General features: G+C 52.6%; 3 protein-coding genes across 9 annotated transcripts in view; 1 reads left to right on the top strand and 2 right to left on the bottom strand.

The window, feature by feature from the left end:
* NECAB2 (N-terminal EF-hand calcium binding protein 2) overlaps nucleotides 1–11,675 on the top strand; it is a 91,069-nt gene extending 79,394 nt beyond the window's left edge. For 3 of the 4 annotated variants that reach the window (XM_032121581.1, XM_032121577.1, XM_032121579.1), the window contains 8 exons: nucleotides 6,128–6,264; nucleotides 8,912–9,030; nucleotides 9,148–9,227; nucleotides 9,531–9,587; nucleotides 9,710–9,822; nucleotides 10,123–10,200; nucleotides 10,569–10,660; nucleotides 10,856–11,675. In XM_032121581.1, coding sequence (XP_031977472.1) covers nucleotides 6,128–6,264; nucleotides 8,912–9,030; nucleotides 9,148–9,227; nucleotides 9,531–9,587; nucleotides 9,710–9,822; nucleotides 10,123–10,200; nucleotides 10,569–10,660; nucleotides 10,856–10,884 — 705 coding nt within the window. In that variant the 3' untranslated portion in view covers nucleotides 10,885–11,675. The remainder of the gene's footprint in view (nucleotides 1–6,127; nucleotides 6,265–8,911; nucleotides 9,031–9,147; nucleotides 9,228–9,530; nucleotides 9,588–9,709; nucleotides 9,823–10,122; nucleotides 10,201–10,568; nucleotides 10,661–10,855) is intronic. The other variant, XM_032121578.1, reaches the window with a different exon arrangement.
* SLC38A8 (solute carrier family 38 member 8) lies at nucleotides 11,605–16,288 on the bottom strand. 4 transcript variants are annotated; one of them, XM_032121572.1, is made up of 10 exons: nucleotides 16,091–16,288; nucleotides 15,378–15,576; nucleotides 15,008–15,161; nucleotides 14,760–14,864; nucleotides 14,394–14,451; nucleotides 14,012–14,126; nucleotides 13,732–13,882; nucleotides 13,447–13,646; nucleotides 13,219–13,273; nucleotides 11,605–11,861 (listed from the first exon to the last, which is right to left on the bottom strand). In XM_032121572.1, exons 1-10 carry the CDS (start codon nucleotides 16,283–16,285, stop codon nucleotides 11,765–11,767), a joined length of 1,329 nt encoding a protein of 442 aa, XP_031977463.1. In that variant the 5' UTR covers nucleotides 16,286–16,288; the 3' UTR covers nucleotides 11,605–11,764. The 4 variants fall into 4 exon arrangements, with proteins under 4 accessions (XP_031977463.1, XP_031977464.1, XP_031977465.1 ...); XM_032121573.1 differs by having other exon boundaries at nucleotides 13,732–13,879; XM_032121574.1 differs by having other exon boundaries at nucleotides 13,219–13,270; nucleotides 13,732–13,879.
* A 2,686-nt stretch (nucleotides 16,289–18,974) lies between these two features.
* MBTPS1 (membrane bound transcription factor peptidase, site 1) overlaps nucleotides 18,975–25,009 on the bottom strand; it is a 22,468-nt gene continuing 16,433 nt past the window's right edge. The window contains exons 18-22 of the mRNA XM_032121559.1: nucleotides 24,740–24,880; nucleotides 22,231–22,362; nucleotides 21,588–21,714; nucleotides 20,777–20,907; nucleotides 18,975–19,767 (exon numbers count right to left, since the gene is read on the bottom strand). Of these exons, the coding sequence (XP_031977450.1) occupies nucleotides 19,571–19,767; nucleotides 20,777–20,907; nucleotides 21,588–21,714; nucleotides 22,231–22,362; nucleotides 24,740–24,880 (728 nt within the window). The 3' untranslated portion in view covers nucleotides 18,975–19,570. The remainder of the gene's footprint in view (nucleotides 19,768–20,776; nucleotides 20,908–21,587; nucleotides 21,715–22,230; nucleotides 22,363–24,739; nucleotides 24,881–25,009) is intronic.

Below are 25,009 nucleotides of genomic sequence, written 5' to 3'. Positions count from 1 at the left end.
TGCAGTGTCTGCCCTGATGGGGAGAGAGTGGTTTTGGGGATTATCAACTGCTTTTCTTTTCATATTCTTGGATGGGTGATTTTATAACACGACAGCTCTGAAACACTCCTATGATGCAGTTAAAGATGTAATCAAGGTGAATGGCTGTGTCTGAAAAAAGAAAAGCATGGTGATGGGTCAATGAATTGGTAAAGGTTGAGTCAACTCTCCATGTGTTTTGAATGACACATCTCTGAACAATTTTTGTATCAATTTTGATAGCAAAAAACAGATGTTGATTTCTGGAAAAGTTATGGAACTTTATAGTTGAAGAATAATCTGAAAGGAAAGGAGGTGCATTTGTTTAGCTTCCCAGAAAGCATTCCTGCAACTCTTCTCTGAAACTGACTTAAGAAAATATTGCACCACAAATTAAAACAAAATGTGCTGCTTCAGTTCTGCAAGAACTGAATTTTACCCAACTTTTCTGTTCAGACTCCAGACCAGAAAGCCGCTTCTCCGTGCAATGCCATCCGGAGAGATTTTCTTGCCAGCTTTGCAGGGCTGTGCATGATATCCAGCTGGGCTGCCAGACTGTGGGGAGCAGGGACTGGCAGGGAGATGAATCTTAAGGCCTCTCTTGGAACTTATTTTTAGAAGAGGATCCTCATTCACTGCTCTTCTTCTTGTCTGTTGCTGCAAAGTTCACGTCCTTCCATTCTCTCTGAAAAGGAAGAGCGTAGTCTCTGGAGGTCCTGCTTGTGCTGTCCTGGCTCCAGCTCTCATGGACTTCCTGGAGGACATAGTTTTCCTCCTCTTGCCTTCCATTTTAGGTCTATGCTCCTGGGATTTAGGCAAATATGTATGGTGAATTTAGGTAAATTGTATGGTGAAGGGAAAAAATCCCCCAGGTGTCAGTGCTGTTGCACTGCCAAATAATCTGAGAGGAGCTTTGAAGGAGCCACCAAAAGGAAGGGCAGGGAGCAAGTCAAAGCATAAGAGCTGGCACAGCCAGGCTGAGCCTTCAGCAGCTTGACCATCCCACACGGCTACATCTGCAGGGTCCTTTGAGTAGGTCCTGTTTGGAAAACAAAATCTGCACTTCCCTTGGAAAACTGAAATAAATATGTATTAAATTGCTGCGTTGTGGGTATTAATACATCTAATTAGGAACTTGTGTGAAGCAAAAGGCTATAGCCAGCGTGTTGAGAAGTAAGAGGCCACTCTTTCAAGCCTGTTCTTTGCCTGCTGGGTGAGTGGAAAGGGGGCAGAGGGGCCAGCTCTGGATCCATAGGTGACCTCGGGGATGTGCAGCACAGCACATGTGTGGGCCAGCAGATACCTGCCCTTCACATCCGTGTGGCTGCACAAGAAATGATGGGATCCCAATGCAGCAGGGAGGTTCTCTAACAGTGAGAATAGAGAAGTCCTGTGATAAATTGCTTGGGAATGGTCCAGGAGGAGACCTTCAGGACCGGACATGGTAAGTGTGAGATGAGAAGGGTCCAATGCTGAATTTTGCAAAAGGAGGATTTTATAGCAAAAAACTTTTAAAGTCCATATGATGCTGTTGTCAGTTTTGTAATCTGAACAGGTGTCTCATTTGGTTTTTTAGAGCTGTTTCAGGAAGGCTCAGGGTCTTTCATATGGTAATGCTTTCATTTATCAACTATTTAAATGCCTGTTCTCTTCAGGTTTCTCCTACTGATTATGTGCCAAGCAATCAGGTTTGGGTCTCTGCTTTGGAAGGGATTTAAAAGTCGGGGGGAGGAAAAGGAGAAAGAGGCAGGTCTGAGTGTTATTCTAATTATAAGAAAATATCTCTTGGAAGCAAACAGGCAATTATGAGCAACGAATTTAAATCAGCCACTCAGAGATTACCATGCAACACATGCCTGGTTTTTAAAGGGCTGGGTGGGTGGAAGATAACCGCTCCATCACCCCAGGATGAGGCCTGATGGGTGTTTTATGGCATGGCAATAGGTTTGTTGTTGGGTTTTGTTTTTTTAACTGGAGGGAAATTGTGGGTGAAACAGAGTTGCCTTTGGTTTCCAACTGAAAAGCCTTCTCAGTTCGGTGGCATCACTCTGTGGGTGGGCTTGGACTGTGGTTATTAACAGTTGGAGAAGTCATCAGTGTCCCCAGGAGTGGTAATTGTCAGCCAATTTGGCCAGTCTCACTGAAAGCCAGCACTGGGAAGCCTTGTTGGTCAGGGTGTAACCCTGTGAGGCAGAGGGAAGATGTGGGGATGTCACAGTGGGTCTCCGAGTTTGTGGGTGGTGCAGAATAATCTATATTTTACATCCTGTAGTCTTAATGAGCTGAATAGTGACCTTTAAAAATGCCAGCAAAGAAGCTTTGAGATGTTCAACAACATCAAAACTCTTCTTCCCCAGTATTTGATACCCACAAGGACATGGCCATGAAAGCCCATTTTTAGGCATCCATTTGCAATGTCTGGTGAGGGAAACTTGGTACTGGTTGGCAAATTCAAGCACTCAATAGCATCAAAATCCCAGCTATGCTTTGCACAGGTAACACATCCCAGGAGTGTTTTCATTAACCTGTGCCAGAATTCGGGCAATTTTGGGTGGGTGCATGTGGAAATGAAAAGCTGGAAGGACTGTGGTGGGGCTTTGAACAGACTGTGCCCCTATGTTAGCTGCCACTGTGTGTGGGAAAGTGCCTTACAGACACATAAAAAGCCCATGATGTGAAGGAGGAAGGTGGATTTGGGGCCTGGACCTCAGCCAACTGACCAGAGACCCGGCCCTGGGCAATATTTCCCCAATAAAGCAAGCTGTCCTTTTCCCATTCTTCTCTCATTTTTGAATGTCTCTGTCTCATGTCCTGGTTTGTAAAATCATTATGCTTTCTGAGGCTCTCCTGAGAGCCTTCAACACAGAAATCTCAAGGCCATTCTTTCAATGATGTTTTTACACTTGCTGCTCATTGCAAACACTCACAGCCACCTGTTTGCAGCAGCAAGTCAAGGCCAGGCAGCTCAGCAGAGAGCTTGCCTAGAAATGATGGATGGAAAACAGCAGGCTTGGAGAGGTACAAGAGCTTCTGGCACAAAGCAGCTTGATTGAGCAGCAATTATTATTATACTATCTCCATAAATATTTTAACTTCTCAAGCTAAGCAAGGAGGAAATAACTCTTCAGGGTGGAATTAATAAGACCAAACCTCATTAAATCTCACTAGGACAGTCTGACAAATGTTTTAATAAGACAATGGGAAGGATTCCTTTATAGCTGGTCTTTTAATGGTTTGTTTCTGCAACCCTGAAGAAGACATGTGCTAGAGGAGAGCCTGAGGGATTGATGAAAAAACCTCTAAGCAATATGTGTTTCTGACTCAGCTCCCAAGAGCCAATGTCACAGCTGGGCTGGCAAATGACCAGTTAGTTAAGTGGGAGAAAAAAATCACTGTTGTTTGATTTTTTGAGCTATTTGACTTACCAGCCTGTCAAAAAGTATCAGATCTTCACAAACACCCCAGTTTTCTCTGCACTGGCTGGAGTAGCTTTGTACCTGACATCCATCCATCCATCCATCCATCCATCCATTGAATCTGTATGTAGAGAGTTAAGCTGATTTAAATGCATGTGGGAATCACCTGTTTGATTTTTTCCTGAAGCTGAACCAAGATTATAGGCTGTGGTTAGGTAATAAAACATCCAACATTTAACTACACATACTCTCACAGCTTTATATTTCAGCTGCCAGAGCCAGTCAGAATGATCGGACTGCAGCCGGCACAGCCTGTGCATTCATAAAAACCATTTTCCAAAAGGAGCAAGCTCCCTTGCTAGGGAGAGCAGTCAGCTGACCTGAATCATGGGAAGGGTTGTTTGGGATATTTTTTGGTGGCATTTGCAGGAGACAGGCTGTAGAGTCCTGGAGTGCAGCAGAGCAGTGGAGGTAAATAGCTACCTGTTTATTTGATGCTTGGATTGAAATGGAAAAGCTGTGGTGCACTGTTCAAAGCCCTGCAAGGGAGATGGAGTGTGGGAAAAAGAGCACAGAACAGGTGTAAAATCAGCAGATGGGCTTGGAATATCCGTGGGAGCTGTGGTGTGTGGTTGGGTGCTATGAGAGGGGGAGAGGACAAAGCAGCAGTGTTGCAGATCGCCCTGGGGAGGGACACTCTGGTGAATTACTCTGTCTTTGCAGTGCATCACTGCTTGGACCAGCACTGGGGGTCTCAGGGCGTGGGTGCAGCCCCTTGCTCCAGCCCATGCTTCCATCCAGCCCCAGCTCACATCGGGGAAAATCATGTCCCAGAAACTCCCAACTCTTAACTAAAGGCATAGTCCAACCAGCCAGTGGCATGCTTTCCTCTCTCTGACCTGGCTGTCGGATAAAGATGCTGGTGGAGTGGGCTGGGCTGGGATGTGCTGGAGAGCACCAGGGCTGTGGAGGGGAGCATGGTCCTGCTTGAACAAAGACTCATAAGGTGCCAGGGTCCACTTGTGCATTGCCAAATGCATCCCCTAAACTTGAGGAGCATCCCAGTGCTTGGTTCTCATGCAGATCTGCTGCAGCCTGTTCAGTGCCCTGAGACAGTCCTGTCTCCGTTTGCCCAGTGCCCTGGGACAGGCTGTGCTGAAAGAGCAATGCAGCCCATGGATCCTTCCCTCCTTACATCTCCCTCCTTGCACCCAGTGGTGTACAGAGAGCAGGTGCAGGAGATGATGGATAGGGCACCCTGCATGGCAGATGGTTTCAGCATCACCATCACCACGTTGTGCATCACCATCCATCAAGGATCACCATGTCGTGCATGTCCCCCAGAAATACTGTGGCTGGGACAGGGAGAGGAGCAAGTTTTCTTGTGTTAGACAGAAGTCATTAACTGCTGCTAATTGGATGCTTAAGAAGCCATCAAGAAACTAGTGCTTCCATACCAAACCAGGGGTGAGAAATCAGCTCTGTGATCAGATTCCCCAAAGGGTTTTTTCCATCAGCTCATTCTTCTTTTATGATTTAATATGGGAGATAAAGGTGGAGATAAAGGCCCTCTGGGTTCTTGCAGAGCTGCTCCAGTTGCCATGGAAATAACCCTTATTAATAGCTTCATAAAATAGGAATAATTTGCTTTGGGGAGCTTGGGGTGCTCATTTTGTGCTGCTGCGTGCTCAGATAACCAGTGCTGCTGGGACCACTCTGGTCCCCTGAGTGTGGTCACTGCTGATGGAATGCAGGGAGCCAGGAGCATCCATCCCTGTCTCATGGCTCCAAAAATTCATGAGTCCCTCCCAGAGGAGTCCCATGCCAGGAGGTGTGAGCACACAGGGACAGATCGCCCAGCAGGGGTTTGCCTGGGCAATGTGCTGCCCCAGCAGGCACTGATGGGTTGGAAAAAGTGGTGCTGGCAAGCTTGGGCTTAGAGGAGCCCTTTTTTCACTGCAAATATTTTCAGCTCTGATGCTGAGTGGCTGGCTTCAGCCAGAGCTAGTGAGGTCAGTGGCCACTGGGCTGGCCTTGGTCTGGTTGGGCTGGTGTTGAACTGGTTGGAGTGGTGATGAATGAATGCTGGATTGGCTGGGTCAGTGTTGCACAGGCTGTGCCAGTGTCCATCTGCTTGTGCCAGTGTCCCACCTCTGCTGGTGACTGTCGGGAGGTGTAGGAGCAGCACGGTGCCATGGAGAGGGCTCAGCAAGGCTGTGCTGGGAAAGGCTGTGCTGGGTGCTTCATGCACATCAGTTGTGCTATTAAAACATTTTTAGGTGTTCTCTGTCTTGAAAAAGTTTGGATTACCCTGGGAGCTTCTAACACTCAAATAGCACACTGAGCCCTGTTAATCACCCCAAACCCCTTTAACTTTAGTGCTGGCTTGGCAGTACTGCTGTGGACTAGGGCACTGTATATAACACACTGAAGCTCTCCGAGTAGGGATGTCCAGAGCACAGGATGCACTTTTCATACCTGCACCCACTGGCTGCAAGGCAATAGCAAAGGAATTTAAGATCATGCTAAAGAGAGCAACTGCGGGCTTTGGGTAACACCCCTTTACATTGCGGGGACATGGAGGGGACCAGCTTGTGTGTAGGATGCTGGGCAGATGCTGCACTGGCTGGGGACCCTGGTGGTGCTGCGTGGCCGGCGCTGGCACCCACCGCGCTCACTGTGTGCCTCTGCAGGTGTACGAGAGCGGCAGCAACGTGGACCAGTTCGTGACCCGCTTCCTGCTGAAGGAGACGGCGAACCAGACCCAGTCGCTGCTGAGCTCCGTGGAGAGTGCTGTGGATGCCATCGACGAGCAAACCAACCCCGCCAGGTGCGCAGCACTCCTGCCCTCCTCTGGTGCAGGAGGGTGGAGGGGGAGCAGGAGGGAGCTTTTGCAGGGTGAGGGAGACGCAGCGGGCATTGCGCAGGAGCAAAGGGGAGCTGGGCGAGTGGCTGCCTTTCTCTTTGCCTCCCTTCCCGGCTTCCTGAACTCTGGGGGCTTTCCTCCACCGCTCTCTCCTGCCCTGTCCCTTACTCTCCTGCAGTGCCCCGTAACACGAGCGGTGTGTGGGGGGATGCAAACCAGGGGCAGCAGCCTGGCGCCGGGCAGCGCTGGGGGCACGGGGCTGCCTCTCTGAGCAAACCCACCGCTCCCACCCAGGGCAAAGCACAGGCACCTGCAGAGGGGTGGCTGTGCCTGAGGTGTGCTGGGGACAGCCCACAGGGGCAGCTCCCCCTCCTGCCAGAGCACTCAGCGAGCGCGATCATCCAGAGGAAGAAGGTGCTTTTGCACTGGGGACAGGCAACGCTGTCCTCTGGTCCCCTGGGGGGCTGTCCCCACCCCAGCAGCCCAGCACATGGCACTGAGCTTGGGCAATAGACGGGAGACGGTTTCAAGGTTTACCGAGTGCTGCCAGGGCTAAGCTAGAAGGAGTTCCCAGCAGCAGAGGTCAAACCTCAGCACAGCCCCCCTCGGTGTCAGTGTCACTCACCTCTCCAGAGTGCCACCGTCACCAGCTCTAACCAGGACAGGTTGCCACGGAAACTCTGTCAGACGCTCATGGAACGAACTTCTCTCCTGCCATTCCTTCAAACCAGGAGGCCTCGGGATGCTTGCACGGGAATGTTTTGGCTTCCCCAAGCCATGAGCGGGCAGAGGGGCACATGGAGAGTGAAAATTCCAGCTGCCTCCTAAGACAGCACTCTCTGGAACACAGTGAGACCTGGGCAGCTCTGGCACCATCCCACCAGCTTTTCTAGCAGGAATGCTGTGGGTTTCATCATCTCACATCTCTTTCTTCTCTTTGTTTTGTGGCAAACCTTATACAAAAAGAAGTAGGAGCTCCTGCGAAACAATAAAGAGGGAACAAACCCAACATCAGGCAGAGCAATTAGAGCCCATGAAAGACTTTGCTGGCTTTTATTTGCTGATGTGTGGGCACAGATCATAATGGGGAGTATTGTAGTTGTTTTCTCATGAAGATAACAGCTCTAAAGAAAAATAAATCCCACCAAAAAATTATCTCCTGCATCCGAGTGAAGACAAAGAGGAGGCCTAAAAAGCACCAAAACAAAGGGCTGTAGAACAAAGTGTGAAGGCAGAGGCCCAAGCTTGAGACACCTCATTAAATTGTGGTAAAAATAAAGCTCTGTCCGTTTTTGCCTAATTTCCTGTCTATTGACAGGGGATTATCCAGGACCAGCAGAGGGATAATTGTACAGCCTGTAGCAAAGGGACGCTCCTGCCACCTTTGTTGTTGTTCTTGCTTCCATATCTTGGAGATGTTCTTTGGGACCAGATCCTCATATTGTGTTCCTGTGTGTATGGTGGAGCCCACACTGGCTGATTTTCAGGGTAGCTGGAGAAAGAGCACTGGGCAGCTGTGCTTTGGAGGATCCGGGTGCCAGAGGGACAGGAGGGCAGGGAGATGCTGGCTGGTGTGGTGCCCATTGGCTCCAGGGTGCTCAGTGTGTTGTCTCCAGCTGGGAGCTGCTTGACTAACAAAAGATGCCAAGAGGAGCCAGGGCTCCCAGGCACCTCTGTCAGCAGTCAGCTGGCACGGAGCTGCTCTTGCTGGAAGGAAACACTGGAAATCCTTTGAGCTGCTCAACCTCTGCCTCTGTGGCTCAGGCTTCCTCTCGGTGGAGGAGAAAGGAGAGGGTCATTCATCCCCAAACCCATTCCCATCTCACACACATGGACGGCAGCTGCAAGCACTTGTGAGGATGGCAGGTCTGGCATTCTCTCTGGCTTGCAAATAAACAGGGTCCTGGGAGGACCACTGGGGATCTGGGGCTGGATGGTGATTATGGATGCTCCATCTGTGGAAGTGTTTCAGGAGAGTTTGAGCTTTGAGCAACCTCCAGGCCAAATGGGCTTTGTAGACCCAGATAAAGGAAGCAGGATGGAGGAAATGCTACAGTGGATGTGTTTCTATTCTCCAGGGGAACCGCAACTGCAGTCTGTTAGTGGGATATGCAGCCAGGGGTCTCTTCCCCTGCTCGTGGGCAGCCATTCAAGCACGGGCAGCCTGGGTTACAGCAACTTTTCCTGTCTGAAAGTCACCAAAGACATTGGACTGCAAAACCAGCCCCAGTAAGGTGCAGCCAGCCAGCTGGGCACAACTACAGGGACCAGAATGCCCCATGTTGCAGGTGTCTGTCTAGGACAGAAAAAGTCCCTGAGGGCTGCTGGTGCTGCCAGGAGGGCTGTGCTGTTCCATAAGAAGGAAGGAAAAGTGATGGCTGCTGCGAGCAGCCCACAACGTTCCTCTGTTTCTGACCCACTCCCCACACTGGCTGATGCCAAAGGGTGGTGCAGGAAGGAAGCCTGCACTGCCTGGGCACAGTGTGGGCACTGCTGCCCTCCAAGGGGTCAGCAGCAGAGCTGCCAGAAAGGATGCTCCAGTGCTGGCTCATGCCACTCTGTGCGTGCCCAGCTCTGCTGTCCTGACACCCTGCATGCTCTCTGGTTGCAGGCACTACCCCAGCAAGGATGGTCGCGGCCTGAGTGACACCTGGTATGACAACCCTGTGCCCAGCTACTCTCCCACCACCTGGATGGTCCCCAGGGAACAAGGAAAGAGCTTCCAGACTGGTAAGTGCTGGCTGCCTGGGGTGGCTTGGAGCACTCAGGTCCTGGCAGCAGCACGGGGCTCTCAGGGGGTACCTGCAGGTGCCCCTCACTCCGTTACTGTGTCCTGGCTCTGCGCAGGTTCCCCCGACACCAAGGCAGAGGGGCTGGAGGGGCAGATCAACAGGCTGGCCAAGCTGATTGGCAAGCTGGAGGACAAGGTAAGGGCCAGCATTTCCCTGCATGGGGCTGTCCTGCCATCCCAGAGACAATCCAGGGACCTTGCCCCAGCTGTTTTGGGGCAGGGATGAGGACAGTGTTGGGGAGGTTGGCTGCAATGGGAGCCCAGGGAACTTTTGCAAAGGGTCCTGACTGGAGATGCAAGTGGCTCTTGGAGCCCATTCCCTGTGGAGAAGGGGGCACAGTCATTGCAAATGCTGGGGACAGAAACCCACCAAGCAGGGAGGGACATGCAGCCTCAGCCAATCTACCACCCCCTCTGCTGCTTATTCCCCTTTTCCCAGACCCTCTGGTTTGACCTGCACCAGAGGCTGTCGGACAGCGAGAGCACGGCTTGCACGGTGAGTGTGCCCGACCACCACCCGTGGGTGCTGGGGTGACCCTGCAGCACAGAGCCACACTCGGCGGGGGGGTATCTGTGTTTTCGGGGTCTCACATGTCGCTGTGTTTGGGGGCCCGGCAGTACCTGCTCCTGGTGCGGAACGAGATGACGGTGACACACAAGCACCTGGGCGAGTTTTGCAGCTCCCTGAAGCAGTACCTGAAGAGTGTGGCCGGGGAGCGGGACTGCTTCCAGTGGGTACCATCAGCAGCTGCACATCATGGGGCTGGGGAGATGGGGGGCTTAAGGTGGGCTGGAGTGAGGACCAAGTGAAGGACTGAGGTAAAACAGCCAGGATTTGGGATGTAGTCATGCTAAGCCACCAACACTGCTTTTGCGTGGGATGGGGAGTGCTGGGATGGGGGCCCTACCCCTACCTGGGCTGCTGGGGCTGGGTCCCCCCTCAGTAGCCCACCCTAGAACACACCTGTGGCTGCAGCATGGGGAGGGATGCCCCATGTTGGGGGCTCACCCCCTCTCCCTGTTTCTGGCAGCGTCACCGCTGTGAAGCTGCCTGATGGGGTCACCTTCATCATCTATGAGTTCTGGGAGACGGAGGAGGACTGGAAGAGGTAGGGGAGGGGGTGAAAAAAGCCCATATTGCGATGCTTGGGTGTGGAGGGTTGTTAGAGCAGCTGAGCCCCAAGCTGTGTCCCCTGTCTGATGGTAGGACTGAGGAGCTGTCTGTCTGTCTGTCCTAGGGCTGTCCCTATGAACAGGACAGGGGGTTTGGGGTGGGTCTACGCCTCCCACCGGGGAGTGCCTGTGGATGTGATGATGGGAGGTCCATCCTGAACCGAGGCAGGGTGCTCTGCACAGGGGGAAGTGAACAGGATTGCTGGCACCCAGTCCCTGCCAGAGTCCATGGTGCTGTGGGGGGCTGGGATGGTGTTTCTGGGGTGGGGGCCTGGGTGTCACTCACTCTCCCATCTGGGCACAGGCACCTGCAGAGTGCCACATGCAAGGGCTTCCAGCACGTCAAGGTGGACACGCTGAGCCAGCCTGAGGCAGTCTCCAGCGTGGCCGTGCCAGGTAGGAGGGCAGCCACCCCAGAGGGTGGGGGACAGGGACCCCTGGGCACCCAGCACCTCTCCAGTTGCTGGGGAGTAAGGGTGGGCAGGTGGCATGGTGTGCAGGACAGCATGGGCTGAGCTGGCTGGGCTGGGGTGGGGGGCAGGGTGACGTGGGGCTGGGCAAGTGTGACCCTCCAGTGATGCTCCCCTGCAGCTGCCTGGTGCACCCTGAGCCGAGAGTGACCATCAGTGCCGGGGGCCCGCCAGCACCTGTCCCCTCTGCAGGGTGGCCGTGACTGGGGGAGATGTTGGTGTGACCTGGCTGCAGTGAAGGAAACCCCCATGTGCGTGTCCCCCACCCCACAGAGTCCTCCCTCAGCTACCCCATCACCTGGGTGATCTCTCCCTGGCGTGGGGTGGTCTCGGGGGAAAGAAGGACTGCCAGGGAGGGGCTGGCAGGGTTTGGGGAGGGGGACATCCCCCAGACATAGGTAGACAGGGAGTGGGGGTGATGGGTGCAGGCAGGCAGGCACTAGGAAGCAGGGATGGGAGTGGGAGCTGGGAGACTGGAGCCCCCCTGAAAGCAGGGAGTAGGTTGGGGGTCTGTGCTACTCCCCATGGGCCACCCAGGGAGGAGATTGGGGCACTTGAGGCTGTGCCTGGTGCAGTGTGTGTGTGCCTGCAGGGAGGGGGACCCGTGTCGCAGGGGAGAGTCAGGGTGGTGGCAGAGCGGGGTTTCCCTGCTCCCAAGGCACCTCTTAGTCCTTTTCAGGTGTGGGGGGTCCCAAGGGGTTTCCTTTGCACGTGCACAGCTGCAGCTGGTGCCTTGCAGGCATGAGGGTGGCTGCCTCCCCTCCTTCCTGGGGTCTGCACTTCTGTCTGTGTGTCTGTCTGTCTGTGCCAATCCCACACCCACCCCGTCGTGCGTGGGGGTCCCTCAGGGTGTGTGGCACACGACCCTTGTCCATACCCTCTCTGTCTTTATTAGCCACTGTACAACGGGGACGGTGATGCCAAATAAAACCGCCATGGGATCCAGTGGTGTGGCTGTGTTCGGGGCACCTGTGCGGGGCAGGGCGGTGGGGGGGCTGTGGTGGGAGTCACGATGGGGCTCTGTGGTCCCTCAGCGCAGCAGCCCCAGCACGGCCAGGGCAGCGCTCTGCCCACAGACGAAGGCACCGCCGAGAACGGAGAGCACCCCCCAGGCGATGAGAGCAGCCCTGTGGTGACACAAGCAGAGGCTGCTGGGGTAGAGCTGACCTCAGGAACGGGCCACCCCTGTACCCCAGCTCCTCTGGCTGCAGAGCTCTCTGCAGGGTCAGCCTCCTCTGCCTTGCTCCTCTGCACAGCTCCCGGTGGATGGCTGAAGAACCCAGCAGCCCTTCTGGCTCAGCCCCAGTCTCCTCTGCAATGACACACAAACCTTGGTCAAAAGCTACCAGATGCCACCACAAGATCGCTCCCACTTCTGCCAGTGCCCAGGGGCCCTGCTGAAGGAGCAGAGACCCACACCCACCCACCCTGCGTCCGCGCACGGCCACTCCCACACATCCCCAGCTCCATCCTATCACCACACACTTCCACCTCTGTCCCCTCCCTGGTTCCAGCCCCAATCCCAGGACCCCTGGGTCTGTACCTCTCTGTTTCCTTCCTCCCCAGGCACACAGCCCCCCTCAGCCCCATACTAAGCCCCTGGGATGCAGCACTCACCCCAAGCCCTGCTGCTGCTCTGTCGCAGGGTCCTCAGCACCGTGCTCCTTCATGAACTGTCCTGGGCAGGCTGGGACTGTCCCCTTGCAGTCTCCATCGCCCCAGCTTGGGTTGTCCCCTCTCCTCATGATGGGCTCATGCTCTGGCAGGTCTCCCCAGGGGACCTCTCCAAGCCTTTGTCACCCAGCTCGGTCCCCCGCTCACCTTCTGCCTTGGCCCCTCCAGCACTTTGGCACCCTTGGGGGCACACTCACCCCTCCCCAGATGTCCATGAGCCCCCCAGAGCACCCTCCTGACCAAGGCCCCAAGGTCCTGGGGTGCTCCCTCCACCCCCCACATAACCTCCATCCTCACTCAGACTCTGCTGCTCCCCCAGGGCCACCACAGACAAGCTCAAGCACACAGCCCAAAACTCACCACCACCATGTCAGGTCCCCCTGAAACGGGCTGCTGCTGTGCCCCAGCCCCTCCAGACAGGAGTGGTGATGGGGACACACCTCCCTGGCACAACAGACACTGAACACCTGATGGCCTCCTGTCTTGGGGCACCCTGCCCCTGTGACCCCCAACCTGACCTCCACCCCAGCCCCCACCGGGTGCCCCAGTGCCACCAAACCCCACCCTTCTGCCCCTAAAGTCACTTGGGTACCTCCTCGATGCCTGGACGCAGCCCTGGTATCCAGGCACGTTCCTGGGCACAGACCCAGTAGAGCACTTCCCTCCATACCCAAATCCCCCTCTTTGCAGGGTTCCCACCTTGACCAGGGTGACCCCCAGGGATCTGCCTGGGCCATGGCCCATGGGATACCACACCCTGCCCCTGCCCCTTCCCTTGCCCCCGCCGCTGCTGAACACACAGACACTCACCTTTTGCGTGGCCCAAGGCTGCAGGTCCCAGTCATGCACACGAGGCACAGCCCTGCTGTCAGTGCAGAAGCTCAGCCCCACTAGCACAGCACCCCTCACCCAGCCCCATTGCATTGTCCCCTCTGCACCCCCAAAATGGGGTAAGGACAGACCACCTTCCACTGCAGCGATGCCTTTGGCACCAGTGACCCTCCCACCACTTTCCTCCCCTCCCGTGCCTGCTCTTGCCTGGGAAGATGAAGATGAAGAAGGCACTGATGCCCCCGATGAGTTCAATGACTTTGCCGATGTCGGGGACGAACAGGGCGATGCCGAGCGTGGCAGCCATCCAGGTGACCGTCAGTGCCACGCGGCTGCACCGCTCGTGTGCCTCAGACACTGCCACAGCCCTGCGCTTCGGGGTCGCCCACAGGTCCTTCACCACGGACCTGGCAGGGAGGATTGAGGGGCTAATGGCACCCAGGGGAGCTGCGCCAGCTGTGGGGACAGCTGGCTTGTCACCACACCCCTCACCTGCCCAGCAGCACCACAATGGGGTAAATGGTGACAATGGAGACACCGAAGAGCAGGCGGGCGATGATGACAACCGGGTCATTCCCTGGGTAGGACATCAGGACATCAGACGCCACGGCCTCACCGAAGGTCAGGTAGCCATAGAGCCCTGCTGACAGAGAGGCAGGGGTGGGCGGCCATGCAGCGAGCAGGACGGAGGAACCCCGAGGAGGATGGATGAGCCAAGGGAGAGGGGACCTCTGGGGCAAAGAGGAGGTGAAGGGTTTGGTGCTGGGGCTACCAGTGAGGGAGTAAATGAGCAGGCAAATGAGCATGGAGAGCACAGAGACGGCGATCCAGTGGGAGAAGCTCTGGTTGCGCATGCTGCTGTAGATGGCCACACAGGCCTCGTGGCACTGCAAGGCAAGGGGGGACGGCACTGGGACCCCATGCAGGGACAGCCCCCACCCCCAGCATCCTCCCTCCCACCTATGGGTGCCCTGTCCTGCTCTGCCCCATTCCCAGGCACTTGTGTCCTGCCCCACAGCCACCCCTGGTAACAGCCACAGGTCCCCTTCCCTGCAACCTGCCCTCCAAGCGACAGCATCCCCATGGTCTGGGATGCCATGGGGGCTGCCAGCACTGCCCTGGCAGGTGCAGCCAGAGGGACCAGGGTGACCTACCTGGAAGCCAAAGCAAATGGTGGGAATGACGCTGAAGATGGAGGTCCAGGAGGAGGACCTGTGGCATGTGGAGAGGAAGCACAGAGCAAAGGGCATGAGGCTCTCATGGAGAAGGAACCTTTGTGTCATAAACTGTGCGGCCTGGATGCCACTATGGGAATCTCTTGCCTGGTGATTCTGAGAGAAAGGGGCATTGCTGGGGTGAAATCTGGGGCTGGGAGCTATCATCCACTGTGAGTTGTCCCCAGCTCACCCCCACCACACACAGGGCCCAGTGCCACCCCTGCCCTGCCTCCAGCCCCACCCCATGTCACTGCTCATGCCATGGAGTTCAGGGCAGGAGGGACATGGGGCCAACCTTCCTACCTGGAGGGCTGGGGGGGCTCATTCAAACTCAGGCTCTCTGCCTGCAGGTAGTATTTCAAGATGATGACCAGGGTGAGGTAGCAGGCAGCCAGTGTGCCCAGGATGCTGCCAGGGCATGGGAGAGCATCAGCACACGGCCAGAAGGAAGGGAGGAGGGGCTCCCACGGCCCCTCAGGTTCCTGGGAGGAGGTAACTCGGGGTACAGGGTACCTAGGCATGGGCCACCACAGGGATAGCCCAGGTGGTACCTGGAGTACTTCTGGAAGCCGATCTCCCTGGGGACGGAGAGCGGGAAGATGACGAGGACACACAGAGCTGAGAGGGTGAAGCGCTGGTCCACATACCAGGGGGGCAGCTGGGGGGCCCCACTCAGTGTCCCATTGAGGTACAGGGAGTCACACACTGTGGGGGGCAGTGGGGGGTCAGCTGCACCCTGAAAGATGGCCCAAGGAGTTCGGGAGCATCACACTATGGCAGGACTAGGGAGCCCCATGCCCTGAGAATTTCCAGGAAAACCCGGGGGGGTGACCCCAGCCTACATGGGACCACCTTCCCCTCGGCTCCTGAGAGCTGCCGGCCCCAAGCAAGCCCCAAACAGAGTGAGAGTAAACAACTCACGTTTCTCCAGCTGGTCGCCCACCACCCTGAGGAGGGCCACGGAGATCATGAAGAGGTTGAGGAGGAAGCAGACCTCACAGAGCTTCCCCACAGCCGCCCCGCACACGGCCCGGACCACGCCCTGGTAGGTGGGCTGGGCACTGAGGGCTGCGGCATAGCCCAGCACCGCCAGCCCGCTCACCAGGAACACCAGCGAGCCCTGCGGGGACAGACCCGGCAAGAAGCACCACGCCGACCCTCCATCACCCCCACACTAGAAGGGGACCCAGCAGGGCCAGGGGACCAGGTCACCGGCCAGATCACCTTGTGGCCCTGGGTACCTCAGGTCAGCAAAAGGATGGAGACACAGCCTTATGTGATACTTTGGGTTGTACGGGAGCAGGTGTGCTTTGGGTTGGGGCATGTACGGGAGCAGACACCGATTTGCGTTGCGCTACAACCCGGCTACAAGTGTGGCTTCAGCTACAAAGAGCATCCCTAAGGCGGCACCACAGTAAGCTAAGGCTGTTGCACCGCTGACCTCGCCGGGGTCAGAACGGGGGTGCTGTGCGAAGGGGGTCCCCGCCAGATCCCTAAATATCAGGCCAGGCGATCCCCCTCTCCCTCCGCCCCCCCCCCCCCACCGCGGACCGGCGCCCCTCGTCTCCCTCTGGGACTACCGCTGCCCGCAGCCCCTCGCCCCCGTGTCCCCCCCGCCCCGAGTCCGCCCTTACCAGCTCCACCAGGAGGGCGGGGACGGCCCCGCCGGCCCTGCCGAAGGCCCAGGGGAAGCTCAGCAGCCCCGCGCCCAGCGCAGACTTGAGCAGGATGAAGACGGCGCCGGCGGAGGAGAGCTCGGGCGAGGAGAGCCCGGCGGAGCCCCCCGCCGCCGGCAGCAGGGGCCGGCCCTCGCCCGCCGCCCGCTCCATCGCGGCGCGTCCCGGCAGGGCTGTGCCGGGCGGGCGGGGGAGCGCGGCCCCTCTGCAGGGCCCCGCGGGGGCGGGCGCGGGGAGCGCGGGGCTGCGCGGACCCCCCGCCCCCGCGAGCAGTGGGGAGGGGGCGCCGGGGGACGGGCGGGAGGCGGCCGTGGGAACCCCCTGGCAGGAGCTCACCCACGGACGGCCGCGCCCCGCATCCCCGGCTCTCGGAGCGCTCCTACAGAACGCAGCAGCCCCTTCAGCTCCCAGCGCGGGGCCGGGGCAGGTGGGCTGGGGGGTCCCGCGCTCACTATCCCCGAAATTACCACCACGGGGCTGGGCGGCCTCCCTCATCCTGCTGTGTTCACCCAGCCATGAAATTGCCACCACGGGGCATTACGGAGTGCCCCGGGAAGGGTGAGGGAAGCAGCTGCAGCTCACACCCCTCATCACTCGTTGGGTGCAGGGTGAGGCCAGCACCCCTGCGTATCTCCACAGCAGCTAAAAGCCCAGTGGTGCTTTTTTTGCACTGGGAGACCGGTGCCATCCCATCCCACCCCTTGCTCCACGCAAGCAAAGGGGATGCCAGGATAACAGGATGGGGTGACTGATGCTGCAGAGGACCTGCACAGAGGAGGCTGCACCCCACCCCTCAGGAATGAGGGGCCCATCCCCAACATGGGGGACACACAGCAGCTCTGTGCCACTCCTGGCACAAGCCACTGCCCCAGGGCTCAGCACACATGCCCTAGCATTGGCTGACAGCCCCTAATACATTTCTGATTTCCCAAATATGTGCCCTTCTGATCTCAGTAAGACAGATAAAGAGACTTTAATCAGCTGCTAGGAGGAATTATGGATGGCTAATTGTGCCTGCCACCTCCATTACATGTCTGCCGCCTACAGGGCTTATAAACACTTAGAAGGGCCCTTCTAAGCCTTCATTAGCTGCACACCAAAGGCTTTGGAAATAATTGGCCTCTATGACTTAGAAATTGGCCACTGGGCTGTAAAATACCAGCCACTGGGAAAGGCTCTTAATTCGGACTGGCGCTTTGATACAACTTGATTTTGGTTTCAAGGCTGCACTGGAGCTATAATCTCTCATTAGTACTGCAATGAGGAGCAGGTCCTCATTAGCACCGACCTGAGAAGTGGCACCAAAGCTTTCCAGTCTCCCTCTGATGGAAGAACCTCAAACCAAAGGGGTGCAGCTCATCTCCCACACCAACACAGCAGCCCCAGACTGCTTCTCTGCTCAGTGGCTCTGGGCTTCCTCTCTTGTATTTTCCCCCCTTTCTCCCTTTTATCTGGGTGCTCCAGCCTCTGGGCTGCAAGCCATAACCTGAGGGTCCCTGTGGGTTGGCAGCTGTAGCTGCTGCTGTGTCCCGTAGGCAAGTGGAAAAAGGGTTGTTAATGTTTTACATATTATTATCTTTGTAGAAGGTACAAAAATGCAAATGGACAGTACTTGTTGCATACAAATAAAAGCACTGACAATTATGCTTTGCTACCTGCAATCCCTTGTGAGGTCTGGCCCTTGATATTTCATACCTTTACTGATAGATTTTTTACAACCTGGACAAGTTGCACAGCTGCTGGTGGCTGGTCCTACGAGAGACCCTAATGCCACAGTAAAGATGCTGAAAACCCCCTCCCTAACATTATGGATTTATGTTCAGAAAGGGAGGAGCAAGAGGCTCCAGCCCCCCTGGGACAGCACAAGCAGCCCAACCTTGGGACCATCTTCTCAGCCTTAAAGAGCTTCCACTAATGGCTTTAAAGCAAAAGCTCAGTTGCCTTCTCTGCCATGGCAACAGGATGTTGCCTCTACCAGTGCATTCTTCAGAAGAGAAATGCTGGAAAAAGGCAACCACTCATCAAGTTAGGGAAAACTCGTTTGCCCAGTCTTTTTTTGCAGGACACCCATGCACTGCCAAACCCTATCCATGGCCACCTGGATAGGCCTGTCCCAGACTACATGGAGCCAAGTTCTGTCCTGCAGTGCCCTTCCCACAGCCCACCTCCATCTCTGGTCGTAAGCCCTAAGAGGATGGGAGACTGCCCAGCAGGGCTGTCCCTGCCTCCTCTTCCTCCAGCCATGTCCAGAGCTGCCCATGAACTCACCCAGGACCATTCACCAGTGCACACTGCTTACCTGCCCAGGCTGCCATTCCATTCACAAATACAGGCAGCTCCTGGCTCCTCCTAGGAAAAGGGGCTGATTGTGAGCAATGATGAAAGCAGTCAGCAGGGAAAACCTCACAGCTTCACTACAAAAGAGAGAAGCTATTTCAATTATGGCAACATTAACCGGCACCGCATCGACGGGAAACTTGTGCCTGCATCCTTATTTAAGCCAGTGACAATTCACAGGATTTCAAGCAGGACAAACCAAAAGAGACTGGGTTTTCATCTCTGTGACACCACATTGTGCTGTTAGGTGCCATCCCCATGACAGTTTTCTATACAGCTCTTTGGGAGCTCTCTCCTTACCATGTGCTGCTGAGTTTTGAAGGTTTCCAGAATTCACTGTTTGTATGACTGCCCAGTTAGTACTCCAGAGGAAAGTCTGCAACTAGGAATACTGCTGGTAAAGACAAAGATATGGTGGGAAGAGAGGTGACATGAAAATCTTCTTTACTCAACAATTTGCTCTCTTTGACTGCCAGTGGAAAGAAGAGCCACTTAGCACATTCTCTTTGCTTCATATAGATAACATATTTATTGAAAAATCTGCTTCACCAACAACGGTGAAATCATGATCAAAAATTACAAAACATCATGGTAGTTTGCTTTATAAAAATAAACTGCAGGAGTATGCCTCACTGATTTGTACTGGTATCTCTCAGCCCCTTCCTCCTTTAATGGTGCACGTTATACTCTCCAGCATAATACCATTCTAGAAAATTGCATTCCATCCAAAAAAATGCACTTGTTTTTCCTTAGCAGAGGTCCTTAAAGTGACTTTTCCCCCGCCCTCCCCAACAATAAATATAGAAAATAGCCTCTAAACAAATAAATTTTAGTTTGGTCAGCTTAAAAAAAAGGTCCATTTTCCCTCTCTTGGGATATGTAGTGACTAAGCAGCCATTTAAACAGTATTCAAGTCTTTGGTGGCTTCAGCTGCTTAAAGCTGCAGTTTTATGTACAGATGATCAACTGAGGTTCTTTTTTTCTTCCACAAACCAAAGACTATGAGATGATGTCAGGTGCACATTCGCTGCACCTCCACTGGGAGCGATCTACCGCCCCAGAAAGCAACCAAAGGAGGTCATCTTTGGCAAGGCAGAGCTTTCATACAGAAGGTGTCTTTGGTGGATGAACCTGCTGCATCAGCTGCGGTCGTTTCACACGCGGTTTCCGTCTCTTTGGCCTGCTCTTGGCTTTGTTGATCTGCACCACAAAGAATGCCAGGACCACCATGGCACCGAGAAAGGCAAAGACAGGAATGGTCTGTCCCACATCCTGGTTGTATCGGCCCGGCATTATACCTAGAAAGGCAAAGAGGTTTGGAAGGCAGCAGTTCAGCAGTTACCACGTGAGGCACGATGTCTTTGTGGTGCTAATGCTATCTACCAAAAGGATCTGCCAGTAACTCTTGTTCAAAGCCCAGGCAGCCATTAATCAGATTACATTTCAGACAGGAAGATTAACAGCTGCAGACCGATTAGCAAAAATCAGATGGGATGCTAACGCTACAGAAAAGCACCAGCATTTCCACCTTGACCTATTTGGGCACATGAAAGCATAGCCCAGATTTCCCCTGTAACAACAATCTTCTGTTTTGCATTAGAAGAGAGATGCAAACACTTGACCATAATCTTACTACTAAGTAATTGCTGTGATTCAAATCCTGATGGAACAAGGAGAGCGATTTCATGCTTGCTTGCTCCAGAGACTGTGCACACGGTGAGGGTGAGCTAGAAACAAACCCTTCATTTTTACAGGTGTCTCTGGTCTAGCAGCTCAGACTGGGAAAAGAGCACATATGAGGCTTTCCAACTGCTTCCAGCTGGGCCTGCAGAGCCAAGCTTGTACAGGAGAGCTGCCCACCTGAAAGCTGTTTTGAGTGCTAGACATCATTTGTTAGTGTAATAGCTTGCCCAAGGCACCATTCTGACAAACTCTTCTGCTTTTGAGCATTCACAGAAGGAATTTTAATTAGCAGTGGGCATATGGTCACAGCTCCCAAGGACGGGGGCTGCTGCTGACCCATCAGTCTGAACAGCACCCCAAAAAACCTCAACCATCAAAATGCCCCCACCAAGATATTCCTCTCAGTATGTCATGCACACTTTGTATTGAACAAACTATTCATATGCAAAAAAAAATCTTCATCAGACAGCGTTTTATAACACAACCATACCATTATTTGCATGTTTTTCTCAATTGAAAATAAACAGTGGCCTCTCATATGGTTGCACTGTGTTTTGGGTTTTTTTCAAAGCTTATGCAAAAAGCAAAAGCAAAATAGCAATTTTCAAATTATTCAATATTTACCTCCAGGAATGTCCCACGCTCCACTTTCTCCAGGGGACAAGGGTCTCACTTGGGGTCGGTTCTGTCGAAAACTGGGCAGTGCCACTTTGTCAAGGTCAATTGACAGTAATTTTTGATGTTTCCAAAGGTTGCTAGAAGAAATTTAAAGACAGAGGTGTCTGCCCACTTAATTAATGCAAGGAATTTTGTAGCAACATATAGAGAAAGTGACAGTACATGTACAACCTACATATAACTCATTAGTCTGGACCTGAATGATGACCCAATCCACTCTTTAGGTTCTGCAGTTTGCAGGCCTCCAAATTTCAATTCAGACACCACAGGGACACAACCTAGATTAGCAACTATTTACCAACAACTCTATTTCTTGCACACAGACTTCCAGAAGTAACCACCAGCAGCCCAGCAGACAAGCAAGGGCTGTGTGCTGAGCACTTTCCTTCAAGGGACTGACAAAAAGCACAAGAGACAGCAGCACTACGAGAGCTGTCCAAGAAGATGCTTCAGAAAACTCTTTCCAAGCCACACGATGACGATGGGTTTCATCAAGACTGTTCACTCGAAGCTGGAATCACTCAATCACAACACTGACTTGTGAAGTTATTTTTAAAATCCCAGAGTTTCATAGTGTAGCTATTAGGTGAGTCAGAGTTATTCACTGAAGAGGCATTAATCATTATTTCCACTTTGCAATCTGGTATTTCTCTAGGAGAAGGCATTACAGCTGTCTCTTTCAAAAGCAGATAGAACAAATAATTTTTCAGCTGAACTCAAAAGTGAGACTTCTTCTATAAGAAAGACATATACTAACCTTGGGGCAGTTTCATTCAAAGGCTGTGGCTTGGCCCAGGACAGATGAGGACAAGCAGGAAGGGAGCGGGGTTTAGGGTCTCCCAAGTGAGCCTCAAGCACCTTTGAGTATCGATGCAAATGGTTACCTGCAACTCGCAGCAGACAGAGACTGGCTTACCCAAAGACAGGCAAGATAAGAGTTACCAACACTGACCCTGGGCTGAACAGTGTTGCTGTAAACCCAGGAGCTGTTTACAGTAATGACAGCTCATAGCTAAGTATCAGTTAGAATTAACCTAAGGGTACCTTAAGTAAGAGTCTGCACCTACCATAGCAATTAATCCAAGTTTTTCTGGCAGCATGTGAGATAAGACTGAATGCTTTATAATGCTCTGTAGCTAGTAACTAAAATGCCCCCCCAGCAGAATCAGGCACCTAAACATACCTACTCTATGAACAGAGCATTTTCTTTAGTCTAATCACAACTATCGTCACAACAAAACCCTACAACATGAACTCTCTTCTAGCCAAACAGCAGAACTCTGCAGAGCTCACAACAAATTAACCTTACTGGCACGTAACTCAAGGGGTCTGCCCCAGCCTTCCTACCCTGACAGTCGCTCAGCTGCGGGTTGTGCTTGGCTATTCATTCAGGCTCTCACCTTCCATGCGCTCAGGGAGGGAGAAGCCAGCTCCCGACGGCGGCCGCTGCCTGTTCTCGGAATGGCTGAGGCTCGGCGGCATCACCCCATAGGATGTGTACTGCAGCAGGGAATCCAGGAGCCAAAAGCAATCTGTGGATTTCACAGTCCCAAACCCCAGAACAAAATATGCATTATGCCACATTTAAAATGGCTTATCTTTCTGCTAAGGCGGCTTTAATGACATTTAGAATTACAATCCATTTTCCTGGCTCTTGCTTTTCTCCTGAAGTTCTAGGCTCACTTTCAGAAACATGCAACTTTCAACACACACCCCACATTCCCCTGCAACACACAGACACAACATTAATCTGTTCAGTCTTAAAATATCGTCCCTTGTGTACCAAACCAGGCTCTTTTGGGGAACAGGACATAAAAAAATAGGTCCCGAATACGGGAATTTCAGGTTGTGCAAGGCCATTCAAGTTTTGGCAAAAATCACAAGGTTTTTCAGTGTAAGCAAAGAAAGCTCTGAGTTTCTGGTACAATTTTTAACAGGGAAATGGAGAACCAACTATTTTTTTGAAAGGACAGAATGAATATAGTGCAAAGAAAAGTAAGAACTAGGTAGTGTTTACAGTGCAAGGATATGACTCATTTGCTCTCTCAAGCTTAAAAAAACAAACAAACAAACAAAGGAGAAACATTCTGGCTACATCCCAGCTAAAGGTATGAGCATAACCTACAGCAGCTATGGTACAGACCAGGCTGGGAATCAACACCACAACACACTTGATTATGGTTTTCCTTCGCACTTCAAAAGCTCATGATCCCTCACTTTGATTCTCTCCTGAATTATTACTACCTTAATCCAAGACTACCCCTAAGGAACAAGCACTCCAGCTAGCTCAGATCACAACTCTAAAGCTTTCCTTTGCAGGAGTAGGACAATGCCTTATCAGCTATTTCCACCACACAGCTAACTATTTTTCTCAGAACTTCTGCCCCCAGGAACAGTTGGCTGGGAATGGGAGCTAATCTTCATAATCCCAGTGTCCCTTAAACCCTCACCTTTGATTTTTCAAAGAGGTCAAGCAGATTTTAAGGATTTATATTCACAAATGTTAGGAATTTTCCTCAGTTAAAGCCACCGATGTCTCTGCAGGACACATAGCTCCTGGTTCACAATTTAAAAGCTAATTTTAAAGGATTTCCTTAAAGCATTCCACTCCGTCTTGCTTCAGATGTCACACTGAATTTAACAGTATTAGGGAGGCCACAGAGCATTATTTTCCTATTACTTAATTTAAAGCTATGTACCTTCTCTTTTGTTATGTGCTTTCAATAACCTACAGCAAGCACTAAGGCACCAATATGTAGGTGTTAGGGCAACTCACAGGAAGCAATCCAAAGGCAGATAAGGAAAAATCAGAGAACTCTTTAAAAACCCCAAAATGTATGGTAGAGAAAGAAATGAGCTACAGATGGAGAGCTCCCTTAGGCAGCAAGTTCCTTTAAACTTAAATAAATTAGGCAAGGGATGGATTGCATAATGTAGTATTTTAAAATGTCAGTGACAAAAGCTTAAAAAATTATAGATGTACTTTTCATGACAAAAGGAAAATTCAGTTCTGTTCAGTGGAAATGCAGAAAAAGACTTCACATACTGGATTATCTTCCTCCCCTCAAGCCACAGATCTACCAGCTTGTGCTTTACATGTCATGAGAAACCTAAGCAACCTCTTAAAATTTTGAAAAGTCAGATCAGACAAACTGCTAGAAAAAAGATTTTATAAGAATCAACCGTAGTGTGTGGGCAGAGAGCATGGCTTCTCTGGGAGCCACAGAAAACACACACAACTCACACACTTACTATCTAGAGCTGCAAATAAATGCTTTGACAACAAATGGAAATTCCTACTTTCTGACATATGTACACCACTTAGTTTGTGTCAAAGTAGGATAGCCTGAAAATAGTAATGCACAACCGAAACACCGAACATTACCATAAATCCTCACAGGAAATATTGCAAAGGGAACAAGACAAGCTGAGGTGCAAACTCAAAAGATAAAATCCACTGTTCTATACAAACATTCTGAAGGTGTAACTAGGGAAAAAGTGAAAGGATCTTCTAATGGCCTCTCCACAACTTCAGATCAAGAATGTTTAACTGTTAGTGCCTTCTACAAACAAAAACACCCCAAAAAAGCAAAAAAACCCCACAAACCAAATCCCTCTTGCAAAACAACCCACCCCAATAGACAGCCCCCAAAGCTTGTGGAACAGAAAAATAAGTGTGTGTGGGAAACAGTCCCATCTATCAGAGGGCTATTTAACATAGGGTGCTCTTTTGCTGTAAATGCACCTCACAGCATTTCAGTAGAGCTCTGCAAAACTGAGATTAATCCCCAGTAAGGAATATTAAGAGTCACTAAAAAAACCATCTACTTCTGGTGGGGGCTGTAAAACCCCACAGGACAGCTGTCAGTGCAGGACAGTGACTCTCCCTGCGCGCCAGGGCTCACACACCTTTCTGCCGATGGCTGTCATCCAGGCAGTTGGAGTCGCCGTACAGAACTATTCTGCCACCACCTTCCAAAGGAACTTGGTAAAGCCCCAAAATAGGGACATTTTCAATCACAGCAGTCTCCTGTTTTAAAACTTCAAGACCTAAAGCAAAGCACAAATAAATTTCATAGCCTGCAGAGCATCAGTATCAATCTACCCATACCACACAGCCTGCATTTCCAACTGACAAATACAATGCTCCACATCATGTCACACATTTTTGCAAGAAGT

Source organism: Corvus moneduloides, chromosome 12, assembly GCF_009650955.1.
Source record: "Corvus moneduloides isolate bCorMon1 chromosome 12, bCorMon1.pri, whole genome shotgun sequence".
Taxonomy (NCBI): domain Eukaryota; kingdom Metazoa; phylum Chordata; class Aves; order Passeriformes; family Corvidae; genus Corvus; species Corvus moneduloides.
This window is presented reverse-complemented; position numbering and strand designations above follow the sequence as displayed.